Genomic DNA, 19,640 nt, shown 5'->3' with positions numbered 1-19,640 from the left:
TTATATCATATCATTTACTTTTTATTACTATTCAAATAAAAAAATTAATTTCAAACAAAATTTTTCATTTTCTCATATTAATCATTATTATTATTTTTTTATTCTTTTTATCCATAAACAATGGGGTCTGGTGGGGTGTTGTTTAACAAACACCCCTCACAACTTAAAGTATAAAGCCTAAAGGAAGTGTCCAGGAAAAAAAAAAAAAAAAAAAAAAAAAAAAAAAAAAAAAACCAAAAGGGATATCCTTGCCTCCTTGGTAAATAAGTCAAACAAGCAAAGTCCAATTTTGACCGTTCTGCGCTTCAGTTCCGGAAAAGAATTTCTCAATTTCAAATCAAGAGTATTTATTTAGTGTAGAATGAAAGATAATACCATCTTAATGTTTAAATTTATAATATTACCTTCTATTTTATACTAAATAATTTCAATTTCAAATAAAATATGGAGAGAATGTATTCCCTAAAATGGAGTCCGCATAAAAAGATAAGCGAAAACTAAAGTCAGAAACGAGAGAGAGGGACTTAGCCTAATCGTTTTCTCTCGCTCGCTCCAATGGAGTCCGCATTGCCCTTATCAGGGACGACGATAGCGCTCTTCACGGTCTCCAAAGCCCTAAGCCGCCACCGCCTCTGTACGGCTCCTCTGACTCAACTCCTAACTCGCCGACTCAGATGCACTAGCGCTTTCGCTTTCTCCTCAACTCCGAGGAGTCTGTGCGCCGCGGCGGCTGTTCCTCCTGTTCGACGCCGTCTGCAGTGCGTGTCGAGCTCCGCTGCTTCGTTCGGTTCCGGCGGTGGTGGGTTCGGTGGAGAGAGCGGAGGCGGAGGTGGCGGTGGTGAGAATGGATCGGACGGTGGGAATGCGAAGGGGAATTTGGTCGCCGGAGGGCCTGAGGAGGCCTCGGCGCTCTCGCCTGATGTGATAATGCTCGATGTTGGAGTATGAATTCTCTCTCCTCTCTCTATGGCTTAATTCAATTTCTCATTTTCTGCTATATATTTTGGTTAATTGATTTGGTTTCTGTGCGTGTACGGTAGGGAATGACATGTGGAGGATGCGCAGCTAGTGTTAAAAGAATTCTAGAGAGTCAAGTAAGTTATTCCTTTTCTGTTTTTATTTTATTTTATTTGGTTTTTTAAAATTTGTTTTTATTTTATTTTATTTTATTTTTAAAAATTTTTACGTGAAATATTGACATCGTATATTTGGGGAGTTTTGCCAAGGTGAAGAGCTGAAAAATATGAAGATTTTGTTTTTTTTTTTTAGTATTTTTAATATGTTTCGTATAAACGAAATTACTTGTCCTAGACTGACGCGTCTTTGTTCATTCGAAAATTGATGTAAGAAGACTTACTAAAAGGCTGCATTTTTTGGGTATTGGAACGGAAATTGAATTCGATTTCAAAATTTTGAAATCTGTGGAATTTGAAAATATATTATTTTGAGTGTGCAATTTGTATTGTGGATTTCGGGTCGATAGGAGCTGAAGGCTCAAAGCCCTGTGGTGCTGGAAATTCAATTTAGCAAGAAATCATGGAGAAAATAAAAGTATTAAACTGCCATGAGATGAATAAATAACTATAATTTAGTGGAGGAAAAGCACCCAAGTTGTGAGATTAATTTAAACCTTGCAATCCAGTTCCATGTAATCAAGCTCAATTTAAGTAGCCCTTCGCCTGGTTGGGAGTGGGTAGTTGAAGGGTTTCATATCCTTGATGTTCTTCTCCCTCTCATTTCTCTTTCTCTCTCTCTCTCTCTCTTGTTCAAGTCAATTGCATGTGAGAAATTTACTTGCTTCTTCAAACTAAATCTGTGTGCTTCATTTTGATTGTAATCTGGGACAGCCACAAGTGTCTTCTGCTAGTGTGAATCTGACGACAGAGACAGCTATTGTATGGCCTGTATCTGAAGCCAAGGGTACACCGAACTGGCAAAGACAGTTAGGAGAGGCGCTAGCAAAGCATTTGACTAGCTGTGGTTTTAAGTCCAACCTTCGAGGTAAGCATATCAGTATATCACCACCACCACCAATATTGTTATTGTCGTTCATGTTGTTGTAATTGTCATTACTAATATTGTGATTGTTATGATTATCATCGTCATCGTTATTATAATTATAACTTTAATCTGACTGTTATTCATAGTTATTGTAAGAAAGAAAATTGTAGGTTTGCATGGTTAAGTTTAATGAATTGTTTGTATTGTGCCTTATTTTTTATCAGGCAAGATTTGACCTTAAATCATACGCTGACCACATCCCATGTTTGTAGCTTTGAGCCAACTTTCATGGGCGTGTCTGCTTATGCTTTTTTTAAGAACAATATTTGAGTAAAAGGGCTGTAAAAAATTGGTGATTTCTTACAATGAGATTTGGGATGGCTGTTCAGATCATTTGGAGACATGACGAGTCTTGTATCATAGGAATGCTGCAAGTTCTATAGGAATGCTGCAAGTTCTTGAAGTCCTTGAGACTTTCACATGACATTGATTGAGATTCAACCACTAGTAGTATTGCCTATAGAGAGATTTTTCAGTAATAGTTGGGCTGATGTTTGGGCTTTCTGTTAATTATTTTTCAGTTATTTTTCTATGGTCAGTTGCACCACTTCTAGATGAGTATTGGGATACATGCCTCATCTACCGATGGTAGCTCCAAGAGTTCTTGCGGACCGTTCTTATGGCCCTTCTTGTTGTTGCTTCAAGTAACTTTCCTGGGTTATATGCAGAAGGACCTGCTTCTTTACTAGAATACACAATACATGTGTGCGTGTCTGGAAAGTTCTGCATCCTTTCTATGATCTGAAATGCTTGTTTTAAATATTTGATGTCCATTGAGTTCATTGCAGATATATGTGGTTAGTGTCTCAAACCTTGAGGATGAACTTCATGTTAAGCTTAAGCCACTCTGGAGTTTAAGTGTAATTAATTTCTTGTAACCATCCTTGCTAACAAGCTTCATCTTTGGATGATGGAAGAAATACTTGTAGGAATTATGATACTTTTGCGTATGATGATTGTTGCTTTGTTTGTTCAAATGAAAATAGAAATGTAAGTGTACATATTTAATTCTCAAAGAGATGAAAATAATGCATCCTTATCTAGTTGTCTGTTAAGCACCTCTAACTGAAAATCAGAGTAGACATGGTCATATTCAGGGTTTTCATGTAATTTATGTGAAGATTGGTGGGTTAAGTGGCAGGTCAGGAAGCTATTGAAGGAGATATGTCACCATAAAAATGCAAATGATTTCTTGTAAGGAGCAACCATAATTCTTTATGGTATGTCTGTAATTATTTCGGTTTTTAATTCCAGTGACTTGTCTTTATGAACAGAACCTTTTAAATATCATCTCCACTATATTTGATATGAAAGGAAATGGCTTAAAAGTCATTATTGACGTTGTAATATATCACTTCAATAGGTGAGTCTCTGCGGCTACTTATGGTGGATTAGTCAGACAGCCATTTCTGTTACTGGGGAGCCCATTCATTTTGGAGAATTTGCTGTTGCACATTCTGAGCTTTGCAGTTTTTTAATTATAGTCAGAAAACTGAGGACTTTCTTTCTTACAGTTCTATTTAATGTACAATAGTTGAGAACTACATATTGTATACCGCTTTGGGCATTGTTGTTATTTGGATATTCTTGCCACACTTAAGAAGCATTCAGTAGGTTCTCTTCGTTCTGAGGTTTTATACTGTGCTTATTTTTGTGAGGGCTTTGTCACAAGAACTAGTTGTATACCAAGGAGCCATATCAGTTCTTGATGTACTTGGGTTGCGCCCTTTCCTTTTTTTTTTTTTTAATTTTTAATTTTTAAATTGTTTCATTTATCAAAAAAGAAGTCATATCAGAGGATGCTGGTTTTGTGAGGAGATAATTATCCTGTATGTTTTGGGATGCTGGTTTTCTGGAGGTCTCCTAACATTTTCTTGATATAAGAGTAAGACAAATACAAAGAGAGTTCATTTGTAGTGTTGTAGAATGTAAAGTTAATCTGGGACGTTGCTGATAAACATAAAGAGGGATCATTTAAAAGTGTTGTCAAACTGAACTATGTTCATGGTAATCAATGTAAATTTTACAAGTGGATACATCCTTGCAAGAAAATTTTCAGTTCACGCTCTGAAGTCTCATAGATCTCCACTATATTACAGTTTGGGAAGTGCAAAGCTTTGCTTAAGATTCAGTCTACCAAAGTTAGATCTGTGGCCAAAGTTGAGTATCAATACAACTTCTTGTTCTGCCTCCATCCTGCCAAAGGAAAAAGGGGGAAAGAAAGTGATTTCGGTTGATATACCTCCGTGCATATGTTTGAAGGCATTTATCATGATGGGAATTTGACTGATGTATACCATTCTTTTTTTAATCTCCTACTTACAGAACAACTAGTAATTTACTATCATTATGTTGATTCTCCAGTTCTGTTTGTTAACAGTTGTCACTTGTCATGCCTGTATGTTGTGGAACTTCGCTCTTTGTATATGCTTTTCATGACCTTTTTTGGGTTTCTATGCTCCAGTGATTTAGTGTGTAAAGATGGCTTAGATATTCTCATGATTAGAGATCATCTGATACACCCAATGGAGTTTACTGTGTTTATGTCTCAGCGCATGAGATTCAAGAATAACACTTTCTTGAACTTTAAAAAGGTAGTAAATAGTATAGCTAGAAAGCATGGAGTATGGATTCCCACTAAGAAAACTCTTTGTGGTCCCTGACTCAATTTTGGATAGGGATAATATATTTCTGGTTGTGAACTAGTATTACTTTTTTATTTATCTGCAAAGTGCTACTGTTAATTTATGTTTCCTTTTACATTTACTTTTGCTTTTTTATGTGTCTTCTTCACTCATGAGGACAATACTATTGATTCCATCTCTTGCTTGTCTTCATTGCTTTGAATTTAAAATCTTCTTTATTTTCCAGTTGTATATACCTTAACTCCCCAACATATAAAATGAACCATCCAATTGTGAGCCAAAAGTTTGTGTCTCATTTGAAGGAGTAGGCTTTCTTATATATTCTGCCTTGTGTAACGGAGACACAGTTTTCTACTTGCTAATACTGAAATAATTGTCCTTAAGTTAATTCTACTTAAGCCTGCCTTCTTACTTGCATTTTTTTGGAGTGACTAAAATTTACAAAGTCAAAGCTTAAATCATAGATGGAGCTTAACTCATTTGATCTGCCTTTAATCTCAGCTGCAAGTGGTCGTAAATTCTAAATATTTGCAGTCTTATGTACCAATCTACATGATGGCTTGATTACTTGGCTTCTCCTATATGTGCAGATTCAGGAAGAGACAATTTCTTCAAAGTATTTGAAAAGAAAATGGAAGAAAAGCGTAATCGCTTAAAAGAAAGTGGTATTCATCTTTTTACGACTTCTTATAAAACATTAGAAGTTGTGAATTCGTAGTTTGTTATATTTCTATAGGGCATTCTAGCTTCTCTTATAATCGGTTATAAGTTTGCATGTGCTGATGGTTCATCTGCTGTGAAATGTGAGTCTGTTTACTTATGCTTCCTTAGGTCGTGAGCTTGCTGTTTCCTGGGCTTTATGTGCTGTCTGCCTCTTTGGCCATCTCTCTCATTTTTTTGGAGCTAAGGCTTCATGGATACATGCATTTCATTCCACTGGATTCCATCTCTCCTTGTCTTTATTTACGTTGCTTGGTCCTGGGCGTCAACTTATCCTCGATGGTATTAAAAGCCTTTTCAAAGGGGCTCCAAACATGAACACATTAGTTGGTCTTGGGGCTTTATCATCATTTACAGTCAGTTCGTTAGCTTCCTTAATACCTAAACTGGTAGGCTTTGATCCTTATCTCTGATATGGCAATTCTTCTATCTATAAATTATACTGCATTTCAGTTGATCAAGATATTGTTTCTACTGAATCATATGCCTTGCTTTTAGATATCTAGATTGTTTAATTGTGTTATGGATACTTTATATTTTTGAATGTCTATAGAAAGGTATAATTGGTGCTCCTCTAATGACGAGGTTTGCTTGTAAGATGGAGTGCTGCACTTTTATTTTTCCCTGTTTTGCCTTCAAAGGGGCTCCAAACATGAATGCATTAGTTGGTCTTGGGGCTTTATCATCATTTACAGTCAGTTCGTTAGCTTCCTTAATGCCTAAACTGGTAGGCTTTGATCCTTATCTCTGATATGGCTATTCTTCTATCTATAAAGTGGATGAAGAAATCGTTTCTACTGTTTTGTATGTATTGTTTTTAGATATCTAGATTGTTTAATTGTGTTATGGATACTTTATATTTTTGAATGTCAATAGAAAGCTATAATCGGTGCTCCTTTTAATTGGTGCTCCTTTAATGATGAGGTTTGCTTGTATGATAGAGTGCTGCACATTTTTTCCCCCCTCAGTTTTACCTAATATCAACTTGCATATTTCCTAGGAAAGGGCCACTAATTTTACCCACATATTTATTTATTTTTTTTCATTTTGTTGAAATTGGAATTTAGCATCTTTTTTTTGATAAGTAATGTTGTATATATCGAAAAAAGCGCAATATGCCTTTAAGTACACAGTGAGTATACATAGGAAAACTCTCGTTAACCCACAAAAAACCCCCATATAAGGACCCTAAAACCCAAAAGAAGCCTAAAGAGACCATGATGCCCAAAACCCAAAACAACCCTAAGCTCACAAGGCAAGTCTAAATCCCCTGCCTTTGACCCTACTAGAGCCGCCGTTCACACAAAGAGCGCCACTCTCGGGTAAGCCTTCACCTTCCAAATACTCTTCCAAGGACCAAACGCCTATGCCGGAGTAGATAAAGCTTGATAGTATGACTTTACTTCAAATACATTCATTTTTGAAGGAATTCAACAAATTTTATCCTCACCTCCAACTCTAATTTTTTGGGAATATAACAATGCAAGAAATCTCGAGATCACATCAAATTCCCAATCATGCATGGGGCGAATAAACAGAACATTCTAATGAAGTAGACCATTTGCGGTCTCCATATTCTCCTCCACCCATGCATCCTTGTGACATGCAATATTGTACAATTCTAGAAATACTATCTTCAAAGGAAGTTCCCCACATCACACATCATGCCAAAATAACACTTTAGAACCATTGCCTATATCATACCGCACATGACGTGCAAAATCATCCCACCCCCTTTGAATACATTTCCACACTCCCACTCCATAAGTTCCTCCTACCACCTTAGAACACCATTCATCCCTTTGATTCTCATATTTAGCTGCCACTAATTTCCTCCATAGAGCATCCCGTTCCGTTGCATACCTCCACAACCACTTGCCCAACAAAGCTCGATTAAACTGAAGCAAGTTGTGCACCCCTAACCCCCCTAACTTCATCGTAGTGCAAACCCTTGACCAATTCACCAAATGAAACTTAAATTCATCACCAATTCCTCCCCCACAGGAAATCTCTCTGGATTTTTTCTATTCGATTTGCCATTCCCATTGGAATAGGGAATAGGGAAAGAGCATATGTGGGTAAGTTGGAGAGATTGCTTTTAATCAACGTTAACCTGCTTCCCTTAGATAAATACAACCTCTTCCACCTTGCCAATTTATTCTCCGTTTTTTCAATAATGTTACACCAGATGTTGGAAGCCTTATACTGTGCACCCAAAGGAAGACCCAAGTACTTAATTGGCAACAATGACACCCCACAACCAAGAATTCTAGACAATCCTTCCACATCATCTACCTCTCCTACTGGGACAGTATCAGATTTTGACAGATTAATCTTCAACCCCGTAACCGCTTCAAAACAAAGCAACAAACATCTCAAGTTGTGAAGTTGTTCTACATTAGGCTCATAGAAAATTAACGTATCATTTGCAAATAACAAGTGTGATACTACCATAGCCTCTTGATTTCTTGAACCCACAGAAAATCTAGACATAAGCCCTCTCTCCACCGTCACAATCATCATCCTACTAAAATCCTCCATCACGACCACAAATAATAAAGGAGAAAGAGGGTCCTCCTATTGCACTCCTCGAGAGTTATTAAAAAACCCCGCAAGCGATCCATTTATAAGAATAGAGAATCGAACAGTGGATATGCAATGTTGTATCCAACCTCGCCATCTTTCAAATAAATAAGAAACTCCTAGTTGACATGATCATATGCCTTCTCCAAATCCAGTTTGCAAATGATACCCGGTTCCCCCGAATGCATCCACTGTCAAGACATTCATTTGCCTTTAAAATAGAGTTGAGGATTTGTCTACCCTTAATAAAAGCATTCTGGGAGTGTGAGACAAGCTTCCCCAAAACTGTTTTCAATCGATTAGCCAACACCTGTGAGATAATCTTGTACACCCCACCTACTAAACTGATAGGGCGAAAATCCTTGATCTCCATTGCCCCCGCTTTCTTTGGAATAAGCGAAACAAACGTAGCATTGACTCTTCTCAAATTTTCCACAGGTATGAAACTCCTTAAAAATTGCCATAATATCATCCTTTAATACCGCACAACACTTTTGAAAGAAGCCCATAGAAAAGCCATTAGGTCCTGGTGCCTTGTCTTCCTTTGAATTCCTCACCACCTCCCACACTTCACCTTCCTCAAACTCTCTTTCCATCCATTGTCTCTCCTCTATGTCAATGGAATTGAATGATTGCTCATCCATCTTAGGTCGCCACTGATACTCTTCGCAATATAATTTCTTATAGAAATTTACAACATGATTGCTTAAACTGCTAGCTCCTCCACTCAAAACAACTCACTCTCAAAGGAACATTGACTTTCTAAAACTCTTCCAAGGAAAAGATGAATCCCATGTATTAGTTAACTTGTGAAAAAAACGACCTCACTTTAAACTTCCTCCTCTTTGAAGGGATCCACTGAATATGATCCTCACCACCTTGTCTCCATCTAAGGGAATACAACAAATCAAATAGATAAGTGATTGTATCTACAAATAGGTTTGATTGGCCCAGTATCTGTTTCGAACTCTACTACATAATCATATCATATTCCTAAAGTCCAATATTACTTTGGAGAAATTGTGATTGGTGCTGTTAATTTGTGAAGTTAAATTAGTGACACTTCACACATTTGGATTTAGGTGATGAAGTCATGACCCATTCTCTAACATATATACTTTTGCTTTCTTATTTTTGACTCTTGGGGTGAAGTTGTCCCGCTTTGTAGTCGGTTTCTTGAACACCACTGAAGTCTATGAATGTTTGCATTCATAATCCTAGAGTAGGTCTGTGATGCTATGTTGTATTGATGTTACACTGCTTATGTGTGTTACCACTCTGACTGAGAATTGCGAGTCTGGACTGCTAGTACCAATTATGAAGCTGTTGCGTTTGACTGATTCTTGTCATGGGTTTTCGCCTAATAATTTCTTTGAGTGAGGTCCTCGTGTTGCACCCCTTAAAAATAGCTTCCAAGATTTTCTTTTTATGTTCTCTTCTTTTTTTTCTTCTTCTTAGTCGCTCTCTTGTATACTCCCGGTGTACTAGGGTTGCGCCCCTCTGCGCCTTTGATATATATATCTTTATTTATCAAAAAAATTTCTTTGAGTGAGGTGTCTGGCCAAAAAAAGAAAACATTTAAGTGAGTTTCCATTTCTGTTAATTTCAATAAGATAAGTTTGGGTGAGATAAAATTTGGAGAATGGGGAAATTGTACAGTTCTGCAATTTGGAGAATGGCTCATTTATGTGTAATGTGGTGCTTATGGAGAGAAAGGAGTGCATGGAGCTTTGAGGACTAGGAACTTGGACTCATAGAGTTGAAGAAAAGGATGCTCCAAAGTCCAAACATTGTTCTCATGGAGAGTAATGTGGCATTCGTCGCAATCTTCAACGCTTGCGGAATTTTTAGATTTATGTGCTTCATTTTCAGCTCAATAGCTTTTGTATATGTAGGCTCTATTGTATACTTCCTGTATACATGGGTTGCGCCCCTTTGCGCTTTTTTTTATAAATTGATATTACCTATAAAAAAAAAAAAAAAAAAAAGAAAAATTTGGGTGAGATAAAATTAATCTAAATATGCAAATATCCAAGTCCATGATAAACAAACATTTTGTGCTTCCTTCTATCATGCATATCTAAATTTTGGATCTCTTTTTTTTTTTTTTAAATTTAAATATGTCATGATTTCTTTGATTACTTAGTGGCAATGACATATGATTGAACATAATATTATCCTGTATGGTCATGTTATTATGGAGCTTTTCGTACTGTTACATTATTGTTTCATAAGTGAAAACTATAATCAGGCTTGATGAATTGAACTCTTTAAATAAAAGATATCCCCTTCAATCTGGAATTGCAAACACTCGATCAAAGTATTTTTATGCTTGGTTAAAGTTGATTTCCTCATCTCATTCTTTATGATATAAGGTACTTCTTTTGCCCTTTGCTTTCAAGAAATTATTATTCATAAAAAAAAAATAGATGTAGCTTACTTCTTGCTGTCATACTAAGAAACTAGGCATGTGGATGATTACTAATGGATTTCTTAGCCTGTTTAATAGATGTTTTATATGCAGGGTTGGAAGGCTTTCTTTGAAGAACCGATTATGTTGATAGCATTTGTCTTGTTAGGAAGGAATCTTGAGCAGAGAGCCAAAATTAAAGCAACCAGTGATATGACTGGACTTCTCAGTATTTTACCATCAAAAGCTCGTCTTCTGGTCAATGGTGATGCAGACGGGTTGGGCTCAACCATTGAAGTTCCTTGTAGCAGTCTCTCTGTTGGAGACCAAATTGTTGTGCTTCCTGGAGTAAGTAAAATGGACTCTAGGTTCCATAGATTTGATTTTTAGTTCTTGCATCTTTTGTCATGAATCATTGTTTATTTCCAACTTGTGGTGCAAAAGTTACTACAACTAGTTGTCAACCACATTCAATTCGAATTTTTAAAACATAGTAAACATTTTTCATTTCCCCTCAGTGGCTATCATGTGAAGCCTTTAATACATACAAATTCTTCCCTTATTTTAGGATCGTGTTCCAGCAGATGGAGTAGTCAGAGCTGGTAGAAGTACCATTGACGAGTCTAGCTTCACAGGGGAGCCACTGCCAGTGACCAAATTACCTGGGGTATGACTATTTGTTGACATATAAATATTTCTTGTTCTCAAGATTCAATTGCCATCTAGTAGTTATGTTGCAAACTGGCATGCTTATTCCTAAGAATAGGTGTGTTTTTTGCTGTGTGGATTCTCACTTCAGTGATGTAGAAGCTGTGTCTAATTTCATATTGTCGAGCTATAGTGAATCTTATGTCTGTTCTAGAGTGAAGTTGCAGCTGGAAGCATAAATCTTAATGGAACTCTTACAGTTGAAGTGCGGAGACCAGGTGGTGTGACTGCTATGGGAGACATTGTTCGTTTGGTAGAAGAAGCACAAAGTAGGGAAGCTCCTGTACAGCGGTTGGCTGACAAGGTTCTTTCTGAATCTTATATTACCTGTAGATACATAATTCTCTAATGGTTCTAAAAAGGGCTTCTGGTAGGATAGAAAATACTTTTTTTATTAAGTAGTCGAAATTGCCACAATCAACTGTTACCTTAGCATTCCTAATGTGGTATTATTGTGCTTAACAGCCATAGTTTAGCAAACCTAAATCCCTTATTCCCTTATTGGAAGACAATATAAAAGATATTGGATGGAAAGAAAATAGGATATGAAGTTTTGAAGCAAGAAGGGGAATGTCCAAATCACATTAGAAATCCTATGTAAATAGATCACGAAAGGAAACTTCAATGGTGCATTTGAAACTTTCACGTTACAGTTACTTAAAAATCTATGTGAGCTTCTGTAAGCCTACCCCTACTGTGTTCTAGTGGCATGTGGAGTGGTGCATTTGAAACTTCCACGTTACAGTTACTTAAAAATTTATATGAGCTTCTATAAGCCTACCCCTACTGTGTTCTAGTGGCATGCGGCATGGTGTGTAACTGTACATGTTCTGTATTTTATGATGGCCACATTTTAGATAGCATATGTTGAGCGTATATGATCAGTTTTACTTATTTAATATTATTTTTGAATTTTTTTGTCACAAGTTGCAGTTGTAGGGAAGTTTATGGTTGTGTCAATCAAGCAACTAAGAAGTTTGAAGGCTTGGTTGGGACTCACTGGTTCTTCCAAAAAATTCAATGCATAATTTAACTAGGCATAATTTTTCAGTAATTCTCTCGCCACGTCAGCATGATTCTCTCTCTCTCGCCCCAGCGGCGCGTGAGGAATGGGGACGGAGTGTGGGTGAATTTTGATCGGTGTTCCGGTAGTGTAGATTGAGGGTCATCGAGTGTCGATTGGAAAAATGGGTTATCTGGGGTATTTCTATGTAGAAACCAAATCTTTTGAGATTAGATCGAATGTGCAAGGCGGAATCCAATTGACGGAGAAGAGTCAGGGAAAAACACAAGACGTGATCATGGCATGGCCAACCACCTTCTGGTTAGTGAGTGCATGGGACTATTTGACAAATATTGAGATCGTTCGTGACAATTGGAGGACTTTTCGCTTTGGTAGTTTTTCATACGTGATGCAGCGAAGAAAGAATTCCCACGACAATTATCTGGAGTTATTGGAATATGGTAGGAAGGGATGGAGGAGCTTTGTGATTATGCTGGAGGGGCATGAAGGGAAGGGATGGAAAGATTGCCGTTCGCAATTGCAGCGGCTAAGTTGCACTTTGAGAAGAATAGAGAAGGGGTGATCAATGGGGAGGAGTCGGAGGGAAAGAGACAAACCAGCAGGGCTCCAAAAGAGACGAAAGAGATGCAACCGAGGAGCGGAGGGATCAAAGAGATGCTATCGGCAGGGCCCCAAAACCAGCAAACGGAGCTTCAGAACTAGCGTTCGTATGCAGCGGCAGTGGTTGGGAAAAAAAGCACAACCGGCACCTCCGGTACACAGGCAGCCGGTGAGGGGGAGTCCAACCTATGTAAGGAAGGTGCGCAAATCCTGGAGATTACGAATGGGGATCACGCCCTGCAGTAAAACGAAAGTCTGGCGCCACACACCCTGGTGGATCTCACGAGCATTAAGGAAATTTTGCTTTCCTTACAAAAACAGATATCCAGTTGTCTAGATAAGCTGGAGTAGGGCGGTGGGAATAAGGGGCTGGAGATGGGCTGGGGGAATAAGGAGATGGAGAGATGGGCTGGGGGAATAAGGGGAAGGAGAATCAGATGGGCCAGAGTAAAATGGGGAATGAACGGGGTGAACAAGAATGGGCTTGAGCAGACTAAAATGGTTGTAGAGCCAATAGATAAGCCCACAAGGTTGCAGATTATCAACAGGTACCGGAAGATATACGTTCGCCGGTATTCCCCTAGAAACAGAATATGGCGCCCAAAACCGGTGATTGCAGTATCGCCGGTTACTGACCAGAGTGTGACGCCGGAGCAAGTAACAGAGTATATCGACACAGAACACGCCGATGCGAGTGACCACACCTATCAACCGGTAAATGCAGGTTCGCCGGAGACTGATCGGAGTGGGACACCGAAGCAACTTACCGAGCTTCTCAGCACAAAACACGCCGATGAGAAGGATGGAACATCTGGGCAGGCTGAAAAGAAGACATAGCTGGCCGAAGAAGGGACTAGAGACGGCCCAGACGCTACCGGCGTCAATTTCATGGTACTAGCAACGGCGACTGGAGGTAAGGCTGCAACAGAGGTGGCGGAGCAGGGGGAGACTATCTCAGACAGGGAGTAAGAGGGGAGCATAGAAACATTGGGAGTTATTGAAGTTGTGGGTCAGCTTGTGGATTAGTGTTCGAAAATACCTGACATCGTCGGAAAGCCCGCCGGAGACATATTTAGGGCTATTAAGTGAGCGAAGCGTCTTGCGAGCAAGCTCGGGCTCGGCTCGCATAAGCTTGGCTCGTGCTCGACTCGAATATTAAATGAAGCACTTCATGAATACAAATCCTAACTCGAATATTAAACGAAGCAAGCTCGGCTCGACTCGGCTAGGCTCGTGAGCAAGCTCGTATAAGCTCGTGTGTGTGTGTCAATATATATATATATATATATATATATATATATATATATATATATAAACTAAGTAATACATAATTAATTATAAATCTCATAATTATTAAAACCTTAAAATTTCATTTATATTTAAGCGTTAGAGAATGAAAAATTCTAGACCCTTCGTGATCAAAGAGAGAGAGAGTGATCATTAAAAAGACTTCGATTCAATTAGAGCAGACCCAAACGAAAGGAAGAAGAATCAAACAGAAACTATTGAGGAAGATTGTGCAAGGCATAAACTATTGAAGAATCAAACAGACCCAAACACTATCACTACCTGTCTGGTGAGTGAGAGTGAGAGAGTGGGAAATGAGAGTTTAGGTGGAAGATCCGTTGTGACTGGTGAGGGGGATTGAGAGAGAAACGTTAAAAAAATATTTTTTTGTAGGGGGCATTGTCCTAATGCAGTTTGAATGCAACATGTTAACTTGTCCCACATTGTTAAGAAAACATCAATCTCCAACTTTGCTTATCTATAAAAGGATGCATATCCTCTCTCTTTGAAACCAAATGCCTTGCTGTATTGACTCAGGCTCCATACTCGACTAGCCAGGCTAAGCAAATACTCATATGCAAACTAACTTCTTAAGCCGTTTAAGAGTACTTGAAGTTAAAAAAAAATTTTAAAACAAAAACATTAAATATAAGAGCCAGCTCGCGAGCTGGCTCGGCTCGACTTATTATTAGCTCGAGCTCAATTTTTTTGGCTCGCTCTTAAGTTCGACTCGAGCTCGAGCTCGAGTAAAATTTAAATGAATGGCATTGAATAAGGCTTCGGCTCCAAGCGGCTCGTTACACCTATGAACATGTGGGAGACGACTCGAGAGAAGCAGAAGGTCTTGTCTTAGGGAGGTAGATTTGGTGGAGGCATGTAGGCGTTATGGGATTTGAGTATGGAGGCTGAGGAGGTCAGGTAGTGTTTGGATGTGGGTGAGGGTTGGTGGAAGTAATAGAAGAATTAGGTTTACTAGATGGGGAAATGGGTTGGGGGGGGGGGGGGTTATTAGATATTTCACCTTTAGCCATAATGGGAGCGGGAGAAACTCCACCAGTGTCCCCAGATTGGGTCCTAGAATGGGTGTTAGAATTTTGCTAAGAACTGGGTCTCAAGTGCAATGGGCATGCGGAGGAGTTGCTGTCACTGTTTACTGCCATCGAGACCAATAGAGCAAATGGGCGAAGGGGCAGTGGACACCCGAGGATTGCCAAATTGGGGAATCGAGGTAATTGAGAATTAAAGCAATAGGAAAGTAGAGTGAATTATGATGTGAAGGGATCGTGGAAAGAGAATGGTAAAGGGAGGGCTGGAAAATCTTGTCAATGAAGCCAAAAATAATTTCGTGGAATGTGCGAGGTATGAATGAGCCAGAGAAAAGAGTGAAGATTAGGCGGAGACTAAGAGAGTGGAAGGCGGATATTGTGTATTTACAGGAGACAAAAATGGAGGTTATTAATATTGAGGTGATTCGGAGTGTGTGGGGGTGTAATCATGTTGGTTGGCTATACTTAAGAGCTACGGGTACATCCGGAGGTATTTTGTTAATGTGGGATAGACGAGTGGTGGAGAAAGTTGAGGAATGTGTAGGGCATTTTGTAGTAACCTGTGTCTTTTGAAGTGTCACAGAAAATTTTGAATGGGCTTTTACGGGTGTGTATGGGCCAAATGATGCTAGTATCCAAAGCAATTTTTGGGATGGACTGGGAGGTGTAATGAATGTGTGGGATCGACCTTGGTGTGTGGGAGGGGATAGGGGGTTTTAATGTCGTGCGCAATCCTGGAGAAAGATTACAGGCTACTAGACAAATGCAAGCAATGACCGCTTTTGCTGATTTTATCTTCGAGCATGGGCTTATCGATCTTCCAATGGTAGGAGGGCGGATCACATGGTTTAATAGGCGTGCAGGGTCCAGACTTGATAGATTTTTGATTTATGCAGAATGGGAGGAACACTATCCAGATGTATGTCAAAAAAGGTTGCCTACAGTATTATCAGATAATTTTCCAATGATGTTGGAGTGTTGAACTGGAAGAAGGGGTCGTATACCTTTCAGGTTTGAAAACATGTGGTTACAAGCGAAGGGGTTCGTGGAGCAGGTCAAGAATTGGTGGAACTCCTATTCTTTCGACGGTAACCCTAGTTATGTGCTGGCCCGTAAGTTGAAAGCTTTGAAAGGGGACCTCAAAAAATGGAATGTGGAGGTTTTTGGAGACATAGGCAAATGTAAAAAGGAGTTGGAGGAGGTTTTGGGTGGGCTGGATAGAATAATAGAAAGTAGAGAATTAACGGAGGAGGAGACACTTCGGCGAGATGAATGCTCTCAAAACTTAGAGAAGACACTCTTGCACGAAGAAATGAGTTGGGGGCAGAAATCTAGAGCATTGTGGCTAAATGAGGGTGATCGGAATATGAAGTTCTTTCATAGGTTGGCAAACTCCCACAAGAGAAATAACACGGTTGCGGCAATGATGGTTGGTGGGAGAAGGACCGAGGATCCGGTAGCTATACAGGATCATATTGTGCATTTTTATAAAGCTCTGTATTTTGAGCAGTGTCAGGAGAGACCATCCACATTATTAGATCTTCTGATGGAACATATTAACTCTATTGAGGAAGGGGAGAGATTGTGGCTGGAGAGATTTTGAGGAAGAGGAGGTTTGGGTGGTGGTGAGGAATTTGTAGGGTGATAAGGCACCTGGACCGGATGGTTTTACTATGGCGTTCTATCAGAAATGTTGGGAGGTGCTTAAGGAGGATTTGATGGCGGTTTTCAAGGAATTCCATGATAGTGGTAAATTCGAGAAGAGCATTGATGCTACTTTTGTTGCACTTATTCCAAAGAAAGCTGGGGCGGTAGACATAAAGGATTTTCGACCCATTAGCTTGGTAAGCGGAGTGTATAAAATAATCTCAAGGGTTTTGGTTAGTCGGTTGAATTTAGTAATGGGAAAGCTTGTATCACATACCCAAAATGCTTTTATACCAGACAGGCAAATTTTAGATTCTGTTTTAATGGTGAATGAATGTGTGGATAGTCGGCTTCTATCTGGGGAACCGGGTCTTATTTGAAAGTTGGATCTGGAGAAGGCATATGATCATGTCAACTGGGATTTTTTATTATACATATTGGAGAGATGTGGGTTCGGGGAAAGGTGGAGACGTTGGATTCATCATTGTGTCTCTACTATACGATTTTCAATGCTCATTAATGGAACACCAGCAGATTTTTTTGGTAGTTCTCGGGGAGTGAGACAAGGGGATCCTTTGTCCCCTCTTTTATTTGTGTTGGTGATGGAGGCGTTTAGTAGGATGATGAAGGCAATGGCGGAGAGAGAGCTTATGGAGGACTTGATGGCGGTTTTCAAGGAATTCCATGATAGTGGTAAATTCGAGAAGAGCATTAATGCTACTTTTGTTGCACTTATTCCAAAGAAAGCTAGGGCGGTAGACATAAAGGATTTTCGACCCATTAGCTTGGTAAGCGGAGTGTATAAAATAATCTCAAGGGTTTTGGTTAGTCGGTTGAATTTAGTAATGGGAAAGCTTGTATCACATACCCAAAATGCTTTTATACCAGACAGGCAAATTTTAGATTCTGTTTTAATGGTGAATGAATGTGTGGATAGTCGGCTTCTATCTGGGGAACCGGGTCTTATTTGAAAGTTGGATCTGGAGAAGGCATATGATCATGTCAACTGGGATTTTTTATTATACATGTTGGAGAGATGTGGGTTCGGGGAAAGGTGGAGACGTTGAATTCATCATTGTGTCTCTACTATATGATTTTCAGTGCTCATTAATGGAACACCAGCAGATTTTTTTGGTAGTTCTCGGGGAGTGAGACAAGGGGATCCTTTGTCCCCTCTTTTATTTGTGTTGGTGATGGAGGCTTTTAGTAGGATGATGAAGGCAATGGCAGAGAGAGAGCTTATGGCTGGTTTCTCAGTGGGTTCGCGGCTTGATGAGGTAATGGAAGTGTCGCACTTACTCTTTGCCAATGATACTATTATCTTTTGTGAGCCAAAGGTGGAACAACTCCGGAATTTGCGATGCTTGTTGTTGTGCTTTGAAGCGGTTGCGGGGTTGAAAATAAATTTATCAAAGTCTATGATTGCTCCTATAGGTATGGTGGAAGATGTAGAAGGATTGGCAAGTATACTTGGATGTGGTGTGGATTCAATACCATTTATATATTTGGGGTTGCCTTTGGGGGCTCATAATAAGGACCCCTCTATATGGAATAAGGTCATAGAGAAGCTGGAGATGAAATTGGCGGGGTGGAAGCAAATGTATCTATCCAAGGGGGGGCGACTAACGTTGATCAAGAGTACGCTATCTAGTATACCCACATACTATTTATCGTTGTTTCAAATCCCAGTGAGTGTGGCGAAACAGATCGAAAAAATTTAAAGAGATTTTCTATGGGGAGGTGACGGAGACGAGTTCAAATTCCATTTGGTCAGTTGGTCCAACATTTGGAGGCCAATGGAGGCGGGGGGATTAGGGGTAAAGAATTTGATACAATTTAATCGAGCTTTATTGGGTAAATGGTTGTGGAGATTTGCACATGAAAGAGATGCATGGTGGAGGAAATTAGTGGAGACAAAATATGAGGTGATGAGGGGTGATTGGTGTACCAAGGAGGAGGGTCATATGGGGTGGAACTGTGGAAAAGTATCCGAAGGGGGTGGGATGAGTTTAAGCAACATGTGCAATTCGAGATAGGAACCGGGTCTCGTGTTGTTTTGGCAGGATGTGTGGTGTGGGGAGGCATCACTGCAGAATTTGTTTTCCGCCTTGTTTAATATTGCATGTGGAAAGGAGGCATGGGTAGAGGAGAATATGGAGAGGGTAAATGGAGCTATCTATTGGAATGTAAGATTTACTCGACCTGTTCATGATTGGGAATTGGGGGAGGTTTCGAGATTCTTCGAATTGCTGTATTCCCAACAGGTAAGGCAAGGTGGGGTAGATAAAATTAGTTGGATTCCCTCGAAGGAAAATTTTTGAGGTGAAGTCTTTCTACAAGGTGTAGTTAAATTCAGCCCCGGTGGATGGTCCATGGAAGCTTATTTGGAAGAGTAAAGCTCCTCCGAGGGTGGCTTTTTTCGTATGGACGGCGGTTATGGGAAAAATTTTAACCTTGGACAACCTACGAAAGAAGAACATTATTGTGACGGAATGGTGTTGTATGTGCAAGAAGAGTGGCGAATCTATTGATCACCTTTTAGTGCATTGTGAAGCTGCTATAGAGGTATGGAACATGATCCTCCAGCTATTTGGTATAACGTGGGTGATGCCGGGGAGTTTGAAGGAATGCTTGGGAAGATGGAGAGGGCAAAGGGGAAAGCAAACAGCCATGCACATTTGGAGGATGGCTCCTTTGTGTGTAATGTGGTCCTTATGGAGAGAAAGGAATGCGCGGAGCTTTGAGGATCATGAAATGGGCACTATAGAAGTGAAGCAAAGGGTGCTCCAAACACTCTTCTCTTGGAGGGTCTTGGGGTCTTCTTCGCAAGCTTCAACGCTTACGGAATTTATAGATCTATGTGCATCCTTTACAGTTTAAAGCTCGTGTAGTAGGCTCTTTTGTATACT

General features: G+C 39.6%; 1 protein-coding gene across 1 annotated transcript in view; it reads left to right on the top strand.

Annotated features, from left to right (window-relative positions):
* Nucleotides 1-428: 428 nt before the first annotated feature.
* Nucleotides 429-19,640, top strand: part of LOC132179680 (copper-transporting ATPase PAA1, chloroplastic) — a gene marked incomplete in the record, with an annotated part of 58,227 nt that continues 39,015 nt past the window's right edge. Inside the window, 8 exon segments of the mRNA XM_059592436.1 lie at nt 429-942; nt 1,041-1,094; nt 1,848-2,001; nt 5,297-5,371; nt 5,538-5,815; nt 10,534-10,767; nt 10,988-11,086; nt 11,282-11,431. Coding sequence (XP_059448419.1) covers nt 556-942; nt 1,041-1,094; nt 1,848-2,001; nt 5,297-5,371; nt 5,538-5,815; nt 10,534-10,767; nt 10,988-11,086; nt 11,282-11,431 — 1,431 coding nt within the window.

The sequence above is a fragment of the Corylus avellana genome, chromosome ca4 (genome assembly GCF_901000735.1).
Source record: "Corylus avellana chromosome ca4, CavTom2PMs-1.0".
NCBI lineage: Eukaryota > Viridiplantae > Streptophyta > Magnoliopsida > Fagales > Betulaceae > Corylus > Corylus avellana.
This window is presented reverse-complemented; position numbering and strand designations above follow the sequence as displayed.